This window comes from Cryptomeria japonica, chromosome 11 (genome assembly GCF_030272615.1).
Source record: "Cryptomeria japonica chromosome 11, Sugi_1.0, whole genome shotgun sequence".
Taxonomy (NCBI): domain Eukaryota; kingdom Viridiplantae; phylum Streptophyta; class Pinopsida; order Cupressales; family Cupressaceae; genus Cryptomeria; species Cryptomeria japonica.
The window spans coordinates 277,996,177-278,017,658 of NC_081415.1; the positions used below are offsets into that span (position 1 = coordinate 277,996,177).

The 21,482-nt window shown below is 37.3% G+C and overlaps 1 protein-coding gene across 3 annotated transcripts in view; it reads right to left on the reverse strand.

Annotated features, from left to right (window-relative positions):
- LOC131068570 (thiosulfate/3-mercaptopyruvate sulfurtransferase 2) overlaps nt 1-19,733 on the reverse strand; it is a 210,158-nt gene extending 190,425 nt beyond the window's left edge. The window contains exons 1-2 of one of the 3 annotated variants that reach the window (XM_058003796.2): nt 19,233-19,733; nt 18,904-19,143 (exon numbers count right to left, since the gene is read on the reverse strand). In XM_058003796.2, the coding sequence (XP_057859779.2) occupies nt 18,904-19,143; nt 19,233-19,385 (393 nt within the window). In that variant the 5' untranslated portion in view covers nt 19,386-19,733. The remainder of the gene's footprint in view (nt 1-18,903; nt 19,144-19,232) is intronic. The other 2 variants (XM_058003797.2, XM_058003798.2) reach the window with 2 other exon arrangements.
- Nucleotides 19,734-21,482: the final 1,749 nt, after the last annotated feature.

Consider the following 21,482-nt stretch of genomic DNA (forward strand, 5'->3'; position numbering starts at 1 on the left):
AGATATAGTTCGCTAATATTGCTTCTTCAATTTCCCATTTAGGCAGAGATATATTTCGCATAGAAGGATATTGATTGTGTGTTGAATGAGGTGAATGTGTCTTTACTTATATGTGATGCAAGATCCATTTATGTCGGCCTATGACAAATTAATAACCTTTAATTTATTGTATCTCTTTAACCAAAATGCTTTATTAGATAGGGTCGGCCCTATTCATGTTAGCACGTTATCTTGCATGTAGCGTGGGGTTTTATGAAGTGTCGTGAGATATAGGGCTCAGCCCTACATGTTGAAGAAGGGGCTAGCCCCTTGGGCGGATTCCAATGTTGCCCAAGGCAATTGGAATCCGCCATTCCCTAATTACAATCAATGTAATAAAGAGAACTTTTAATATTTAAATTACTTTCCCTTTTAATTTAAGTTCCCACATCAATAAAGTTAAATATTTTAACTTAACTTTATTGATAAATTTATTTATAATCGCAAATGATTATTAAAATATCAACTCAATATCATCAATAACCATTGACAGGATATCATTCATGAACCACTGATGATCTTGACCTGGCCCAACTGACTTACTATAAAAAGTAAGTATCCCAAAAAAAACACATCAAAACACCTCAGAATCACCTATAATTGAAACTACCTAGGCCAAATATCACCAAGATCCCTTAAAGTCCTGGTTAGCCTACGGGATCATGGAGAAATAGGCTAACGACGACATCATACAACGTGTGCTAAAAAAAGGGAATTACAGTTTGCAATGGGTGTCTCAAGGTTTGCAACAATTTTCCTAACATTACAAAGCATTATTGGTTTGCTGAATTCCTTAAAATAGATGTTTGTGAGTCAATTATGGCTAGATTTATCATATTCAAAGAAGTTTGAAGGAAAGAGGGGAATTACAGTTTGCAATGGGTGTCTCAAGGTTTGCAACAATTTTCCTAACATTACAAAGCATTATTGGTTTGCTGAATTCCTTAAAATAGATGTTTGGGAGTCAATCATGGCTAGATTTATCATATTCAAAGAAGTTTGAAGGAAAGAGGGTCGCAAGGATAGTCTTTGATAGTGTTTTTACACAAAGAGCTACGGAGATCGTGAAGGTAATCTGAACACTTCAATGTTAAATTCAAATAGAATATTTTATTTTTTAATTTTAGTCTTTCATTATAAATTTGTAACTTTAGTATTTTTATATTTGTAAACTGTAGGTGTCAGAGCCCTTGGTTAGAGTTCTTTGTTTGGTAGATGGCAATAAAAATCCAATAGGTACATTTATGAGGCCATTATTAGGTCCAAAGAGTCCATCTAAAACAATTACAAGAGGAAAAACCTTAAATTTGATCCCATTTGGGAGATCATTGATCAAAGGTGGAACAATCAACTCCACTGATCCATCCATGCAATAGGGTACTTCCTCAACCCTGGTTTTTTCCATTCAAATAGCTTCTTAGATCCTAATGGAGAGGTTATAGAGGGCCTCACAACCTGCATTTAGAAGATGACACCCCAAGTAGAGACAAGAGACCTCATTATTCAAAAATTGCACAATAACATGACTAGTAAGGGTATGCTCTTTTCTTCAAAACTAGCTATTTGAGAAAGAACGACTTAGTCACTAGGTAACAAAATTGGAGTCTTTACGTCACATGCATTTTACAAGTTACAAATTTCAAATTTACAATTATTGATAATCCAATAAAATATGGTTTGCTTACTAACTCTTTAATATTTTATCTGTAGAGTCTTGGCGGATAGTTACATGTACAAATACCCCAAATTTTCAAAGGTCAGCCCTCTACATTTTGTGTCAACCACGAGCACAATTGGAGTTGGTTTGAGGCCATCCACACAAAGAAGAGGAACAAATTAACTCAAAAACACCTCAATGACCTTGGCTTTGTGCAATGTACCTTTGGCTTCACACAATAAGGGTAGAGTACAAATCAGAGGAGATCCTTGATTTGGATGACATTGATCCTTATAGTGATTGGACAAGGTGAGATAAGTAGTTACCAATGTTTACTGAAGATGAGATTCTTGATTTTGAGGGGCAAGCAATGGAGGATGTGAGTGCACCAGGAGCTATAGGATTGGATGACATTGATGAGGCAAAGGAGGAATCATTGCCATATACTAGTAGGATGGAGGTCAAGCCAAACCCACAAGCACAAACTTCTATGCCAAGTGAGAAGCCACAACAAACTCCAAAGATAAGAACCTCAACCACTCCCCAAGTTTTCACTAGATGAAGGATAATCGTAATAAACTCGTAAATCATAACAATTGTCAGCAATATATTATATTAGGATTCTACATCATGTAGATTAAGGATAATCATAATAAACTCATAAATCATAACAATTGTCAGCAATCTATTATATTAGGATTCTACATAATGATGCAATTTTGTACTAAATTTGTATTCAAATCAATCAAATTTACTATAAAACACTTTTCTACTCCTTTATGGACTCATTGGATACATTTTATGATTGAATTTTGCAAAAAAAATGTGTTTCTAAAGAAATTTAAGCAATTTTTTGCAAAAACTTTGGGTTTTGCTGGGTCAAAGTGTACCAACTATGATATATACAAATGTAAAAGAATGTATATATCATAGTTTGCAGACTCAGACTTACAGAGTACTCAGCAAGCCCAAAAATCTTGACTCGGCAAAAACTCAACAAATACTTGACAAAAACTGGGCAATTTAGGAAGTACTAAAAACTAATATTCTTGAAGAAAACATATTTTTTTGCAAAATTCAATTACACAGTATATTAATTAAACATTGACATCTCGAAAGAGACAATGCATAGTTTTATAACAAAAATGTGCAAAAAACATGTTTTAACCAAAAATTTACCTGCGTAGGCATTTTTACCCACATTTTCCCTACATCTGTAAAAACTCGCAAGTTAAACTTGTAAAAACTTGCCCAACAAAAAAAACAAAGTACTCTTAGAGTTTGCATATATACATACTTATATATAACCCTATGTAAATATATATGTGTGTATGTAATATGTATATATATATACAAATATAAATGGATGTATACATACATACATATAAACCTATGTATATATGTGTACGTACATATATGTATGAATATATATACAAATAATATATGAATATATATATATATGAACTGAAGAAGAAATAATGTCGTTCCGCACTACTGTGGCTTCTAGGGTTCCAAGGAACCTGCACTTTCAGAGCAACAAATTGTTTTGGTGGCATCAACGAGAATCGTTTTCTGCCCAAAATGGGCATTCAATCTTATGCTGCAGCGGTTTCATTCGGAAGGAATGCTAAATCTGGGAATGTCAGGATTTTTCGCTAGTCTACAAGCAATGGTGGAAAATGGGTGAAAATACCTTGGGGAAGAAAGCAACAGCAGGTCTGGAGCTTGCAGCGGGAGAATGACATGCATCAGGTGTTTTTGAGTGCTAGAGCTGAAAGATATAGGACTCACACAAAGTTTCAGCCAAACTGGAACAGATGGAAAAAAGAAAGAGGGCAAGTAGAGGATATGGGGAGGCAAGGTAGTAAAGAGCATGAACCCGAGGAGGATGACAAATTATGCCAAACCAAAATGTCAGTTGTGCAATGATTATTTTAGATGAGGAGATGGAAAATGAGATGGTTGAAAATGAGCGACATTTTTGCAGGACTAGGTTTGATAGGGAAGTTCAAAGGTTTCTGGCCGAGCCTCAGTGATTTAAATAAATGGTTTCAAAAATTTGGGACCCTTTCCTAAATGGGGATGTTCAAATCTATCCTGGTGTGCAAGGGTTCTTTGTGGTTATTTTTGACAATGTTCTAGACAGAAAAAAGGTTCTCTATGATTACCAGTGGAGCTGGGAAGACAAACACCAATTGATGGTTAAACCTTGATACCCGACTTTTAACCTTGCCACCAAATCTTTTGATAAGATTCCAATATGGGTAAGACTCCCTAATCTTCCTCTGCAATATTGGTTCGATTCTTTCTTTGTTGTTGTAGGTAGTTCTTTGGGCAGATTTTTGGTTGTGGATAAGGATTCTTCAAATTTTTTGCACACTATTTATGCCCATATTTTGGTGGAAATGGATACGGATAAAGAATTCCCAAAGGAGGTTTTGTTGAAATCAGCTAAAGGATGTTGGATTTAACCTTCGGATTATGAAGGGATTCTATTTCGATGTTGAAGATGTTTCTAGACAAGGCATATTGCTGCTGTTTGTGCCAAGCATAAGTCAGATAAACTGGCGCCTTGGTGGAAAGATGTCTCTCCCACTCATTATTTGGTAGAGAAGGAAGAGCTTTGTCATGACAGCAATCCAAAGGTTGGGCTTGACAAGAATGTTTGTATTGGAGGACAGCTTGATGAACTACAAGATCTAAATGACTCGAGTAGGGGGTTGAATCCAAAACAGGACAAAGGTGTTGCTATGAGGGATTCGAGGATGGAGAAAGCAAACAGACCAGAACAGGACAGCAATATTGTTGTGAGGGACTTGACGAAGGAGAAAGTGGATAGACTAGAAACCTCAAGGTGAATGGAAAGAAAGGAAAATCAATCCTATTGGGAAAATTGTGGAGTGGATTAGATAATTGAAACCCAAGAGGATGGGTGGAAGGTAGTGTCGAGGAAGCAAGATAAGAGATTGAAGGAGGATGGTTCCTTCAATATGCCCCTACGCTCCAAACTTACCGGACACAATAGAAATCAAAACTGGCTCGGGGATCTAAGCGCAGAAGGTGGTCCTGGAAGAAAGGATGGCAACATGCTCAGATTGCAACTCCTTTGCCCATGCTAAAGGGGATTGCAAAATCGGAGACAAAGTTAAGTCTAAAATCCAAGATGGACACGCAGAGGATATAATCAAGCTTTCGGAATCCAAGGACTGGGAACATCAATGGGAAACATTGGATTGGGATGTTTTGCAACATTCTAGGAAGAGTTATGGGTCTGATCTAAACACAATAGCATCTCTCTGTTCTAGAAAAGGACTGATTGACGATCTATTTGCATCTGAGTCATCTACAATGCACCTGGTAACCCTAACAAACACTATCGGATCAGATTCAGTAACGATCCAAAACCAATATAATGATCCTCAATTGCAGAGTAAGGTGATGGATGCAGTGGGAAACATCTGGGCCCCTGTCACTGGTTTAAGTGCTCCGGATTTAACCTCATCAGAGAATCATAAGCAAAATGCTGACCATACTGAAGAGGAATGCAATGTGTCCCCACAAATTTTTCATATTGTTTCCATGGCAGATGAGGAAGAGACATTAGTCCCAGAGACTCAGATGGAGGATATTCCTAAAGAACATAATGAGGTGCCTCAAGAAAGGACACACTTACAAGATGACAAGCTCCCCTCTACACCTCTAACAATTGATCAGATTGTGGAGGAAACGGTCCTTAAGGATATCCAAATCTCTCCCATCTGAAACCTAGACGCATCCTTTGAAGGGGTGAAAGATAGTGGAGGTAACCTGATTTCGTCAAAATCTGAGGGAGAACTATCTGATAATCCAAAGGGAGAGGATGACATGGGACTTCTTTCTATAGGAGGAGTTTCAAAGAGGAGAACTCTGAAAATGACTTTGGCTCAAAATGCTAAGGTAAAGACAGGCGAGAGTAAGAAAAGAGGACCTAAATCCAACAAAGTTAGATTGGAGATTGCAGGTAAGGTTGCTGGCCAAAGCAAACTCAGGCTTAGATCGGGAAGGGACGTGGTCTCTTCCCGAAAGCAATGAGGTTCCTTTCATGGAATGTCAGGGGCTGCAATGCCCCTGACAAGGTTAGACTGATTAAGAGATGCCTTGATCAGTTTCGCCTGGATCTCGTTTGCCTACAGAAAACCAAAATTAAGTCTAAAGATTTTGAAACCTTTTATAGTAGATTCAAAAAATGGAAATGTGTCTTAGTTGAGGCTCAAAGAGCCTCGGGTGGTTTAGCCATTCTATGGAACGAGTCCCTAGTGGATGTCAGCAGCATTAACCAGGGACACTAGTGGCAGTGGGTGCGAATTTACTCGAAGCAACTTCAGCTGCAATTGTTTTTAATCAATGTCTAAGGCCCAAATAGCCCCTCCTTAAAAAAACAACTGTGGAATGATATCTCAGGGTGCCTTAGACAGGACACTGTAACACCTTTCCTTATAGGTGGAGACTTCAATGCCTTGATTCGACCATCGGACAAGATGGGTGGCAATGGTTGGATGAGGCAGAGTAACTTAGATTTTGGCTCTTTCATCACCGAATCAGGATTAATAGAAATCCCCTTCAAAACTGGGGAATTCACTTGGACAAACAAAAGACGTGGATTTTTAAACATAGCAGAAAGACTGGACAGATTCTTCGTAGCTGGTGATTGGTCCTCTCATTTGTGGACGTGTAGAGCTGATGTTTTGCCATTCACGGGATCAGACCATTACCCCATTGGCATCTGAATTCAGGATGAAAGAGCCCCTGATAGATGCCCTTTCAAATTTGAAGCTATGTGGCTAAGGGATAACAAATTTTGATCTTTGGTGGAGACATGGTGGAACCTGCCCCCCGAAAATCCAGGTAATAAGGCTTTTATGTTCTTCCAAAAACTTCAATTTGTAAAAGAACAACTCAAAAAGTGGAACAGAGAGTCTTTCAAAAACATTTTCAATGAGAAATTGAGTCTAGAGGAAGATTTAAAAACTCTTCACGAACAAATTATTTTACAAGGCATGGATGAATCGGCCTTCTTGAGAGAGAAACAGCTTAATAAGGTGTACTCTGAAGTCTTAGCAAGAGAAGAAACCTTTTGGAGACAGAAATCCCGTGAGACATGGCTGAAGGAAGGTGACAGGAATACCAAATTTTTCCACACTTCTACAAAGGTTAGGAGGAATTATAAAAAAAATTTCTCAATGCACAATATGGCAGGGGAGTTGTTAACCGACCAGGATTCCATTAACAGCGAGGCGGTGAACTTCTTCTCGAGTGCCTTCAATGGAGAGGCAAGGGCAGACCAAGAGTTGCATTCTATCATAGATATCTTACCCTCCTGTGTGAAGGAGCAACATAGCAAAATGTTACTCAGGGCTGTGTCAATGGAGGAAGTAAAGGCTGCAATTTTTGACATGGGGGCAAACAAAGCTCCAGGACCGGATGGGTTCCCAACTCTTTTCTTTCAACATTTCTGGGACATTTTGGCAAATGATTTATGGGAAGTAGTGGGGTCTAGAACAAGTGGTTTCATCCTTAAGGACTTTAACAATACTTTTATAGCACTGATCCCAAAAAAGGAAAACATATCTACCTTCCATGACTTCAGGCCCATCTCTTTGTGCAACACGATCTATAAAGTGATCTCTAAAGTGATAGCTAACAGGCTAAAATGTAATCTGGAAGAGGTTATCTCCCCAGAACAGAGTGGTTTTGCCCCCGGTAGATCGATTTATGAAGGTATTATTTTGGCACATGAGGCAATTCATTCCATCCATCTATCTAAAAAGGAGAATATGATGATAAAAGTGGATATCAAGAAAGCCTATGATGAGGTTAATAGAGATTTCCTCTTAAAAGTTTTTGCAAAATTTGGCTTTGACATGGTTTGGATAGCCTGGATAGAAAGTTGTATTAAATCCCCTCGGTTCTCAATCCTTATCAATGGAAGCCCTCAGGGTTTCTTCTCTTCCAACAAGGGTTTAAGACAAGGGGACCCAGTGTCCCCTTTTCTTTTCATTATTATGGCAGAAGTGCTGGGGCGTTTGATTTTGAAAGATTGTAATGCTGGCCGATGGAAGGGTATAAGGATTGTTGCAGGGGTGGATCCTCTGACTCATCTACAATTCGCTGATGACACTTTCCTGGCTGGAGAGGCCTCGGCAAGGGAAGCTCGAGTTGTAAAACAAGTGATAGATAAATATGAACAAGTGTCAGGTCAAAAAGTGAACTGGCTCAAATCTGAGATTTTTTTCTTCAATACTCCACCTCTCAAACAGAGGGAAATTAGTAGAATTCTTGGCATGAAGCTGGGAACTTTACCAAGTAAGTTTTTAGGTGTTCCCTTATTTGGAGGCACTAATAAGTCAGCAATTTGGAAAAATTTGGTAAAAAGTTGCTTCAACAGATTGGAGGGATGGAAAAGTAAATGGCTGACTTTGGCAGGCAGAATTTTGATGTTAAAAACAGTTGTCTCAACCATCCCCATCTTCTCAATGACATGTCTAAAAATTCCCGGCAAAATCATCAATGTGATTAAACAGAAAATGAGAAAATTCTTTTGGAATGGAGCTAATGAACAAGATAAGATCCCTCTGTTGGCTTGGGAAAAAGTTTGCAGTTCGAAAGTGAAGGGTGGTGTTGGGCTTAGGAATTGGCAAATTATGAATGAGGCTCTAGGAGCTAAACTCTCTTGGAGCATTTACACTAACCCAAATCAATTATGGGTAAAGGTTATGAGGGCCAAATACCTGGACACAATGGAGAATCACAGAATTTTCACAATCAAAAACCCACCCAGGGGATCTGCAATTTGGAACTTCATGGTGAGCAGCAGGAAAGTACTCACAGATCATCTTTCATGGCATATTGGTAAAGGAAAGTCAGTTAAATTCTAGGATGATTCTTGGGTGGCGTACCTTGTTATAAAACACATGGCCGATTTTTCCGAAGCAAAATTTCTTTTATGCAGGATTTGGGGTGACAAGGTCGGTGACTATTTGGTGAGCAAACAAAGTCACCTGGGAGAAGTTTGGTGCTAGAAAGACCTCTTAGACATAGGGCTATCGGATCAACAACAAATGCTGTTAAAACAAGTTTTGGATCAGAGAAAGATTTACCTCACAAAAGGTCAAGACAGAGTAATTTGGTGTGGTTCAAAAGATGGGAACTACTCGGTTAAATTAAGTTATAAGCTTTTGGAAGGCATGGTAGGGGACTGCAAGACAGCTAATGATTTAATTTGGCATAAGCATTATCTACCCAAAGCAGGGGCATTTGCATGGCTGGCCCTAAAAGGGAGAATTCTAACTAGGGAGAGGAGGAAAAGGCTTGGATTGGCAGGACCAACCAAGTGCTTTATGTGTGGGGAAGTTGAAGAGGATCTTGATCACCTCCTGTTACAATGCAAGATAGCGCAAAAATGTTGGCATTTGGTGAAAGGTAAATTGCAATGGCAAAGCCCATTGCCAAATTCGCTCAAAGATGTGTTTGATAGTTGGCCAAGACAAAACAAGAAATCAACTTTCTCAAGCATATGGAACATATGCCCATCACTTGTGATATGGGAAATATGGAAGGAAAGAAATCAAAGGATTTTCCAAGACAAGGCTGAGGATGTTAGAAGGATGTGTAGTAGAATTGATCAGGTAGTGGAGGAAACTTTAGGGGCTGCAGCTTCTCAGATGGATTCAACGAAAAACCCTTTCACCATAGAGGACATGAAAATACAAAAAGCATGGCCTAATATCAAAATAAGACATGGGCCTTGGCATTCTAGGCAGATGAGTAAGAAATGTAACTCACCCACAGTCTAGACTCCACCTCAGCTGGGGTGGATCAAAGCCAATTTTGATGGGGCAGCTCAACGTGGAGGGGGCCTGTCAAGGGTGGCAGTGGTTTTTCGAGATCACAGCAACAGCATTGTAAAATTGGGAGCACAGCGTATCAAATAGGGCACCAACAATGAGGCGGAAGTTTATGCAGCGTGGCTGGCAATTAGATGTGCTCGAAAAATGGGGATTAAAAAACTACATCTGGAAGGGGACTTATTGATCATAATCCAGGCCATAAAAAATGGCCAAATTAAAGCATGGCACCTACAAAATTTTATCTCACTAATTTTAGAGGATTTGAGTCATTTTGAAGAAGTCATGGTTAGCCACATCAAACGGGAGGGCAACACAGATGCAGATAAATTGTCTAAATGGGCTATGTCCTTTAATCAAATTGAGGATTTTGTTTTTGAAGTTTTTGACAGCAAGTTGCATTTAGAATAAGATGAGCTAAAACTCGAACTCTAAATGATGACGTGACAAGGTCATATCATGATCTCAAACAACATATGATAATTTCTATTTCCCAAAGTACATATATGATGTGTGTTAATCACAATTTTGATGGTCATTAACTCTTGCTTTGTAATGATTGGCAGCTCAAGCGTGTTACTCCTCGGCTTCTTTGTTTTTGTGAGCGTGAATGATAGCAATGACGGCAGTGATGTGAACCATTACATGTACTTCCTTACAACAAGCTCTCGTTTATAATGTTTCCATCTATGCGAGCGGGTGATGACGTGATATTCACAGCGTCAAGTAATAACTATCAAGGGCCGTGGCAGTATTGTGATTAACTACTCGCACGAGCCGGCTTCCTTTTTTAAGAAGCCAAACTTGATGCATTTCATCGTTCTTCTATTAGCTGGTGTGTGTGCTCTTTTTTGTGCAGGTACTGTTTGGCGACAGGATGGAGGCTACATTCACCTTCCAAAGAAAAGAAGCAGCAAAAAGCTCTTTATGGACCGGTGGAAAATCGAAGACTTGGACTACTGCTCAAATGCCCATCAGAGGAAGTTATACAAGCGGTGCAGGGGACACTGGGCTTTTTCTTCCAGCAAGCCACACATCGGTGGAAATGCAATGTGGATATAGCTGCCATGATTTTGGCCTGGGGCCTAGAATTGGGGATTGTCGAGGAGGATATCCGTTGGGTCATGAACTCTCTTTTTGAACAAGAACTAATATCTGGGATGGATTATGTTCTTGAATGGGTGCACTCGGGATATGGCTTTAATTTCAGTGAGTGCTTCAAGAGTCAAATCGCAATGGAAGAGTTGGGGTTCGTGTCGTTTGTCCGCTGGCCGAATATGGTGAACCAGAGACTCTATCTAAGTCATATAAGGGCGGGGTGGAATTCTTTAATGGTAGCGATCAGAACATATCAGCATGCGCAAGAGAGGCGGAGGCCATGGTTTTTGAGTTTCATCCCGAGGAAACGACGAAGTGCAAGACAACGACCACCCCAGGTTTGAATTTTGAGCGTGGAAGGTTTTTTCTCCTACGGCCTGAATAGGAGAGGTCTAGCCTGCAAGTTTTTTGTGTCTCTAGCGCAGTCTCAGATGCAATTTCCAGTCATCTATGAAGTGAATCGTTTTTTGCCAATTTGAACTCACTGTGTTAGCAAGACAGTTTTTGTAGTTATGGATGGTGACCCATGATTTTTTTTTTTGTGACCCAAGCCCTCATAGGCGTTTAAATTTCAGCCTTGTTTGCAGTATCGTTGTAATGTATAGGGATAGGCAGATCTCTTTATAGCTTGCTTGTAATACTCTGGGCATAATATAGGCCCCTTTTGAATTGTAATCGTATATTTTCATATATTAATAAAGAAAAATCTATATTACCGACCAAAATATATATGTATATGAATATATATACAAATATAAATGAATGCATATATACATACATATATAACCATATGTATATGTGTGTGTATATATGTATATGAATATATATTAAAATAATATTAATACTTATTCTATAATGGTCATCTTAGTTGTCCACTTATTTAGCTTTTTAGCTTTTCAGTGTGTTAAGTGAAACTATTGCTTCTTTATTAAAGACGCATAGTTAGCTTTTTATTATTTAGTTTTTTAAGCTTTATTTAGTATTTTAAGTTTTTTAGTTATCACTTAAACAACTAGTTCTTAATTTAGAACGTCGTCTTGCAAACTCTTTATATATGGTTGTATATCGTTGAATAGAGGATCCAATTATTTTGAGCAATCAATTTTTCATGGTATCAGAGCAGGTCGATGGGCTTTTTTAGAGTTTGGCAAATTTTTTAATAAAAATTTGAAGGCTTCCTACCTGGATTTAATTTCTAGAAATAAAAAATTTAAAAGATTTTTTTATGAAAAAAATCTGAATTAAGGGTTTCTTTTCTAGATGAATTTTTTAGGGCATTCTTTTCTAGAATTTTTTTTTTTAAGGTTTATTCCTTTGAAAAAATCGCAGGTTTCGTGGGTTTTTCTGCAGATTTTCGTGAAGGTTTTTTTACAGATTTTTTTGTAGGTTTTTTTGCAGATTTTTTTGTGTAGGGTCACGTTTCTATTTGGTGTGATTTTTAGACAACTGTTTTTTTTTCGTGCTATTTCCGCGACCTTCGATCTACTCTCAGCCCTTCCCGATTTCTAAGCGACGCGTTTTTTTTGGTCGCGATTTTCGCGGGTAAAAATTGCGTTTTGCATCCTCCTGCGCAATTTTTCTGAGATCGCGATTTTCATTTCACAATTTCTGTGGGTCAACTAGGGTTTACGCAGCAAGATTTTATGGGCAGAGGTGGGATATTTTTTTTTGCGGCCTTTTGGTGCGCTTTCTGCAAACTTTCTGAGGTAGCGGCTAGGGTTTTCACGTGATTTTGTGCCTCTGAAATTTCGCATCTAGGGCACGATCTACTGTTTTGCACTTATGGGTTTCCTGCTCCTATTTTTTATTATGTTTTTTTTTAACAAAAAGTCGGCTATTTTTTTCTATTTTTTTAACAAAAATCAAAGGTATTTATTTTCTGCAAATTATTATTTTTCTGATTAGGTTCAGGAAAATTTCAGGTTTTAAGTCTGCGGGAAATTTTAATTTCTAGGTTTTTCAGCAAACCTCGAAATTTGCGCATTGGGGTTTGTTGTGACGTTTTCACACATCGCCCCATTGCAAATGGGGACCCATGTTTTTTGCTTTTTAGGGTTTGTTTTCTAGGTCTTTTAGGGTATTGTCAGTTGGCCTTTGCATTTTTGAGTGTTGTCGGGGAGATCATGGATAGTAGGTCCTGCTTGAGTGAAGTCCTGATCCTGAAAATTGGCTAAGTCTGGAATGTCCTGATCCTGAAATTTGACTAAGTCTGGAAACTGAAAAACCTCAAAAAAATAGATTTTGCAATATAACTCCTGGAGGTCTGAAACCACTCTCAAACATCCTGAAAGTATATATGGAATATAACTTAAAGTATAAGAAAACTTCTATCTTTCTTCTTTCTTATACTTAAATGTTATATTCCATAAAAATTATCCTGTCGGAGAGTTCGAAAAGTCAAATTTCGCTCCTGTCCTTCACTGAGGATCCAAAGCGCATAGCGCTCCTATCCCTCTCAGGAGGACCAAGGCAAAAGCGCTCCTGTCCCTCACCAAGGGTCCAGGGCGAAAAGGCTTATTGGAGTTATTCCTGGCCTTGTTTGGTTAAATTGAGACATCAAAGGCATAGTGAAGGACGAAATGAACATGATAAAGCATCCAGACTTGATCAAAGACGATGAAATGATGGAGATTAGCTAGAAAGGACAAAAGCGCTCTTGTCCCTCTCTGAAGGACCAGGGCGAAAATGTTATTTAATGCATATTTGTCACTGACTTTTCTATTTTGTTTTGTGCAGGGTCTCCCGGAGTGATAATTGGACGTGACTTGATACTTTTGAAGATTTTGAAGGCATGAAAATGGTGAATTTTGAAGGTTAAAGGGAAAAAGTGCTCTTGTCCCTCACTGAAGGACCAAAGCGCTTAACATGTTATCTAGCCTTTCTCACCAATTTTGGACAAATTGAGGCCAAGGCGCAAGTTTGAAAAAGTGTTTAAAATGCCTTGAAGTGGAATTAAGATGCGAGAGTTGCAAATTTTGACGACAACTGGCAAAAGTGCTCCCGTCCCTCACCAAGGGACCAGGGCGCTTTTTCCAAATATGACTATTTACCTTGCATTTTGAAATGATATTTTTATTACCAAGGCTCAAGATGGAGTGAAATGTGATATTCTACGCCTGGAGGATAATTTGAAGTTGATATGATCAAGAATTCATGCAATGGACTCAAAAGTGCTCCCGTCCCTCACTGAAGGACCAGGGCGCTTTTTATGAAACAACAATTTCCCTCCGAGATTATGCTAAGGCAAAGTTGTGTGAGATGGGAAAGATCTTCTAAAGCATGGTGAACAAAGGTTTGACTTCAAAAAATTGAGAATCCTAGCCTAAAAATGAAAAAGTGCTCCTGTCCCTCTCCAAGGGACCAGAGCGAAGTTAATGGCATTCATTATTTTTTACCATATTTGGGCGTTAATATCCTCCAAACCGCATTAGATGCCAAATTGCTAACTTTGGAATATTTGAAAAAATTAATTAAATTGGCATTTAATAAATTAATTTTGGGCCTCAAAAAATTGAATTTCTATTATAAAGGCATTTAAAATTAATTTTTGTGAAATAAAAAATTAAAAGTTGAGCGCACAAGGCATTATTTTGTCTTTATTTATCAAGTCGGCCTTCTTCTTAGTGTTTTTTATATTTTATTTTAAGGCTTATTTGCTAGGTCGGACTCTTGGAGGAAAGAAGGTGAGCGCTCTATATAATAGGGGGGGCATTGTTTCAAGTTCAAATCATTCATTCATCCCTTCTAAAGTGCGAAAGTGTGGAGACTAAGGAGGGTGAAATTCATCTTGAAGGCTATTGGAGAGGCGAATTTCTTGCTAGATTGGAGGATAATTTCCAGATTTTTTGAAGACATTTGAAGGCGAATTTCCAAATTTTTGAAGAGGCTAGTGGAGTTTATTCTTTTTCAAACTAGAGGAGGCGTACTTCATCCAAGGAAGGACTATAAATCTTGCCCAACAAAATCCGGTCCTCTTCCTTCATTTTTCAAGGTTTTGTACTTAAATACTCAAAGGGAAGGTATGAAGAATCATTTTTTGAAGTTCTTATTCAAGACTTATTATGATCCCATTGCAATTTTGTAAAGTCTAAGTCTTGAAGATCCAAATTCCATTCATTATTAATTTGAAAATGTGAAGTTCTTGATTTATCATGACTTTTTTCAAATTAATATCTTAAGTTTTACCGTTGAAAGGTCTTAAATTTCATGCTTTGAGGTTTGATGCTCAAAAGACTAACTTTAATATTTTGTGTAGGCATCAAATGGAGATCCCGAAGTTGTAAAATCAAGCCAGATCAAGGACGGTCTCCTCCAAGAAGATCAAGCAAGGACAAGGGCGACCTCCTCCAGTCTAGCATCGACAAGGATGGCTTTCTTCGATCAAACATCAACAAGGGCGACCTCTTCCAATCCAGCATTCCAAGGTGAGGTACATCAATCATCCTGCACATCAAGGACACAAGAAGTCAGAGCAAGGGTTCGTTGAAGAAGTAGATAGTTCCAGATGAGTTAATTAAAGCTAGCTTCTCAACAACATCAAATTGAATATCTACCAAGCTACAAGTGTCAGACGAGTTGGCATCCTAGTCATCACTCCTCCAGTCGGATTGGTCCACCTCAACAATGTCCAGATTCAATGTACCTAACTCATAGAAGGTAGCACAAACTTCGATGTACCTACCCCGGCTATCCATTGGTCGATTTTTCCAGAGAGGACATGTGTCCAAGCAATACAATTATTTCATTGGTCAAGCATTAAATGTTATGTAATGGTTGTAACAAACCCTAATTAGGGTTTTCATTATTAAATCTTGGCCATTGATCTCAAATTGATCTTAGCCATTGAATTGTATTGTGGGCACTATATAAGCCCCGGCTCTTCATTTTGTAAAGGGAATAGTTGGAAGCAGTTAGAAGACAGATAGAGAGTAGTTAGCTAGTTGATAGAATAGCAATTAGAGTAGAATAGAGAGAGAAGGCAAAGATTGTTGCCAAGATGTTGTTGTAAAAGACTTGTAACTTCATTGAAGAAATGGTGAAATTTATGGGTCGATTCAACAATTTGCATGGTCTTTATACTTCTCATGTTTGATTTTATGATTAGATGAATGGAAGAAATGTGCTTGATTGATGGTGAAATTCGTGTATCCATACTACTAGCAGTTTGTTGATTGCAGACTTGCCTTGTGTAGTCAACTAGAATCATTCAGCTTAAGCTTAACTTCAATTGTCGCTTCTTCATTGATATGCATCAACCTGATGGTGTCTATGCCTGCAGTGATGATTTGAACATCATAAAGCTTTCCTTCGAAGATCGCACTAACCTTGTGGAGATGGTCCTGTGATGTCAAAACAAGACTTAGTTAGAATTTCATCAAAGATCATTCATTGCTCTTACATTCTTAGTGTTAGGATTAGATCCTTTCCTCGCCCTCATCTTTTTTCCTTTTTTTTAATCAAAGCTAGTAAGAGCCTGTGTTCCAGCAATATTCAAAGCAAATCAGAAGTTCAATCATCAAATGTAAGTCCCCTTGTGATTCCAGCAAATCACATCATACCACAGAGAGCTTATCCACACGTAGAGATCCTACATACAAGAACCTTGAAGTCACCCTGATTGATCCTTTTCGCGTTATCTTCAGCATTCAGAGGCTTTACTCAAGAGAGGATAAGGTACCCTTTAGGTATTTTATTCTGTGTTTGATAGTGTACAAAAAACACGTCAACAGGGTTCATGCCTCAAATTCCACTCTAGGATTTCAAATTCATTTTGCAGCTGCTTCTATTCTGATTTTAAATCAAATTCTTTTGTCTCGTGCCTTCACTAGGTTGACCTTGTTCAACCTCGGTTTCCGTGATGGCATCTTTGACCAACATCATGTTGGACCACAATCAAGAGTTCAACAGCTGCAACAACCCCTGGAAACAACGCATGTTGACGATACTTGAATATCGTTGCCTTGATTAGATTGATTTGGGCCAGACCTCTCGTCCTACAGGTCCCAAGGTTTTCACGATTTTTTCCTAAAAAATTGTCTATCGGTTTTCTAATTTTTCCCACAAAAAATCATTAGAGGGTTTTGCTTGATTTTTTCCTCAAAAATTAGGCTTTTGCCGCGTGATGTCTGGTATTTTGCCGCACGACATTTTAGGGTTTTCACGATTTTTTCCTCAAAAATTGTTTACAGGGTTTTCATTATTTTTTCCTCAAAAATTGTTCGTAAGGTTTATAATTTTTCCTTAAAAATTATCATCTATAATCCGCAAAGTTTGCGTGTGATTTTGGTTATCTAGGTTTTACCGTTTTTTCCACAAAAACGATGATTTGTCTCATATCTCTTGGTTTTCACTATTTTTTCCATAAAAATTGTTTGTTGGTTTTTTCGGTTTTTTCCTCAAAAATCATATGTAATACACGAAGTTCTCAGGGTTTGATGGTTTTTTTCCACAAAAATTGTGCTCTATTATAGTCAGTTTTGTGTTGCACCTGGAGTTGCCAGGGCAAACATCTGCAACCGTGGTATCTTGCCGTTTGTTTTGGAGTTGTTAGAGCACACAGTGCTCGGTACTCTTCTACAAAAGGGTTTGTTGATTTTTCCTCAAAATCATGGTTTTAAGCTTCAGTAATTCATGTGTGCCAGATCTCTAATTCGCGTGTGAGGATAACATCAACTTGGATAGCTTCTGGAACTCTTGATCATATACATTCTACAAATCCTAGGAGGGTCTCCATAGCAGTAGAGTGTTCTTTGCATTTGTGATCAAAACACCTGCAGTGTCTTATGTAGGGTATTGAGTACGATGACCATTAGGGAGGGTATTAAAATAATATTAATACTTATTCTTTAATGGTCATCTTAGTTGTCGACATATTTAGCTTTTTAGTCAACTTATTTAGCTTTTTATCTTTTTCAATGCGTTAAGTGAAACTATTGCTTCTTTATTAAAGATGCATAGTTAGCTTTTTATTATTTAGTATTTTAAGCATTTTAGTTTTCACGTAAATGACTAGTTCTTAATTTAGAACATCGTCTTGTAAACTCTTTATATACAATTGTATATCGTTGAATGGAGGATCCGATTATTTTGAGCAATCACTTTTTCAATATATATATGCAAAATAAGTATGTGTTGCAAATATATGTATATATACCAAAATAAACGTATGCATATATATGCATACATTATAACTAGATGCATATATGCATATACATAGATATAATAGTTCTTTACAAACTCCCAAATAACCAAAAAGTGTTTTATTTCATCATGTGAGCTCAATTTGTAGCAATGTATTCTCAAAGATTGCTCTTTCTCTACCAATACTAGGTTTATATATTTTATTTCTTCATGTGATTTCAATTTGTAGAAAAGTATCCTCAAAGATTGCTTTTTCTCTACTAGCACTAGGTTTATATGTTTTAATTCTTCATTTGATGTTCAATTTGTAGCTTAAGTATTCTATGTTTTATTTCTTCATGTGGCGTTCGATTCGTAGCATTCTTAAAGATTGTTCTTTCTCTACTGGATTTCTAGAAAAACGTTCTCAAAGATTGCTCTTTCCCTACAAGCACTAGGTTTATACGCTTTGATTCTTCATGTGATATTCTATTTGTAGCAGAGTGTTCTCAAAGATTGTTCTTTATCTACAAGCAATAGGTCTATTACCACTCACTTGAAACGAAGCCCAACACTAGCAGGAAGAGGATACAAATATAAGATCCGTGAGACCTTGCAGATCTTTCTGCAAACAGCCTTACCTTCGGCACTAGCTTCTTCCCGCTCTTGCGTGGTAGAGAATTAGATCAAATCACAACACTCTGGAGTTGGGTTCCGTTACTATAGATTTTCTCTTTTGAACTCCCATTGGCTTTCTTGAATCATTTTTAAAATAATTTCAGAGTTGGTTAAGCACTATGATATCAGTGGATATCAATAATCTAACTAAACCTAATTTAAACATACCAGCTTACCCCACAAGGTACCAAAGGGCAGCATGTAACGTCGCCCAAAGATTTGCATAAGAAAACAAATAAAGCACCGAAGGAATTAACTAAAGAGTTACCTAATAAGATCTAACAAATACGTTTAGCTGGATAGCCATAATTTATACAAAAAAAGACGAAATCCAGGGTTTGTTCGAGAGGGGAAAATCCAGAGATCGAATCCAACCTCAAAACAATTACATTTTTAACCTTATTCAACAAAAAGGGAAAGGAAATGTACCTTAATATGGGATTGCCTAAGATTTTGATGAAGCCAGTCAGCGGAAATAACACAGTCATCAGTAGCATCATTCGATGATGACGATGACATTGCACATCGAGAAAAAGATGAACCCACAATAGAACATGCCGGAACGTGGGGAAACTGCAAGGCAGTCTTTAAAATAGAGCCCCGTTCCACCCCAAAGCTTCCAGAAACACTCTGCAAATTCTGGAATAATAATAATAGTGCAGCGAGCATCTGTTAGATTAAAATAAAAAACTGATTTAAGCATCGATTCCTTTGCAGTTACATTTCCTTACATTTATAATCGAAATAAAAGGAAGGACCTGGACAAGAAGACAAGCAGCCGGCCTCGTGTAGCGAATTGGGCGGCTCCATGCTGCTCCTATTTTTAATGTTTTGGTCGCTAATCTTCTGGTCGCCATAGACGCCATTTCTTCTGTATTATTTTTTAGAGCTGATAAGCCCACCAATTTCATATAGACCGTACCGCTCCCTGCTAGCTCGATTCGCGGTACAGAGATATAAGACTGTACAACTATTTGTTCAGGTTTATACTGGTTTATGACTATTTATTCTGCAGTACAACTATTTATTCAGGTTTATAACTGGTTTATGACTTTTTATTCTGCAGTACAACTATTGATGAAGCTCTGTGTTCCTGTTTCTGCCCCTGGAAAACGATGACAACTTGTTTTCCTTCAACAACTTTGTCAGATTTTGACTAAATAGAACACAAAAGAGTACCTTAACAACATCATGAAGGTCTCTATATTGGGCAATATTGTATTGAGTGTTTGGCATGTCTTTTAATTTGGAATTTGATGGGAAGATTTTTGAAGATGTGTTTGGCATGTCTTTTAATTTGGAATTTGATGGGAAGATTTTTGAAGATGTCCATTAACGTTACAAGTTTTGAATATGAAAGTGAATAAATTTTAAGCATTTAAAACTATATAGGTTTTTTAAAATGAAGGTCAAATTTATGAAAAAAAGTATAAATATAATTGATTCAAATTTATAAGATATGTCAATGGGCTTTTGGTCTACTAGTGAAGTTGAATGCTTCCAAATAAGTCCACTTGGGATCAATTCATGTTGAATGCAAGGCTCCGACCTCATAAGGGATGAGGTCAGGATCGTGCCCCCTTAATCTTTGGCTATTAGCCAGAGAGGTTTTAGTCTATAGACTCGTGCCCCCATATCGGATAGCAACTTATAAAAAAAATTTACAAGATGACAATAAGCTAACTAAAGAAATAATGAATTTAGCAACTTATCATTAATAATCAAATAAAGTATTCAAACATAGACAAAAAGGTGAATCACAAGGTACCATCTATAACAATGTTAGTCACATCAAACATAGAAAACTAACTATCCTTGTTTTATTTATGAAATTCCATGTGTATTCATAAATTTGTTTTTTATGTAATTAGTTCTAGCATTTCATTTTAGGGTGAGTTGTTTATCATCATTAATTATTTAATTTATCTTTCATATATATATTATGGAACCTAAATAAACTTACGTGTTCTAGGGTTTTTTTTCTGTTGTTGTTGTTAAATCTAATTCTTTTTTTCTTTCCTAATTATACACAAGACTCAATTCACTTTATAACAAGTTCTAGTATGCTCTTTTATGTGATTATTTCTCATTCTCTCCCATTGATGCCATAGTTAAATATTGTGTTTCCAAGTTAATAAGTATATATAATCTTCAAGATGCATATATAAGTAAAGGAAAAATACTCTTTACTATACTAATTAATGCAATCAACAAATACCTGATAGCCTAAATAGTTGAGATGGGTAAAATATTAAAATATTTGAATGTTATTCAAGCAAATTAAATGTGGAGGGATTAGATACCTACCTTTTGAAAACAAATGCTAAACTTGGCTTACCCAAACAACTACCCCTATGGTTGTTTTTATGGACACAATATCCCACAAAACCATTAAGTGGTATTACATCAAAATCATATGCTAATTCCATGGGCTAACTACCTCATTGACCCCACATCTAATATTGGGTACTTTATTAAATTAATTTATCCAATATTAAACAAATACAATATATATCTGGATATTACAATACAACTCATCAAGTGGCCCCGAGAATATTCCAAGGGAATCTCTACACTTTACATGTCTGTATGTAACTCACATAATAAATAAAATATTACAATAATAAACATCATTGTGTAACGTGTACAACACCTATTTTCCAAACATTCTCCCACTTGTTGTATACATTGCATAAGGGGCAATAGCTAACCACAACATTAACAAGGGAACAATCCCTCTAGCACATATACCCTCGTGGAATCAAAGTGTTCCATATGCTAAATCAAGAAACTTGTAACAAGAAATAAAGTGACCACTATCCCATACGTGAGTGCTCTCACCCTCCACCATGCCACTACCACTGCACATAGAAGAGGTCATCCAAAGAGAAAGCCACACAACCAGTCACTGTAAGGACCCGTTTGTCCTGACCCTAATTTAACCACCATAGTAACTCATGATCACAATTAAATTAAATAACCATTAATGCACATGTGAAATTTACGAT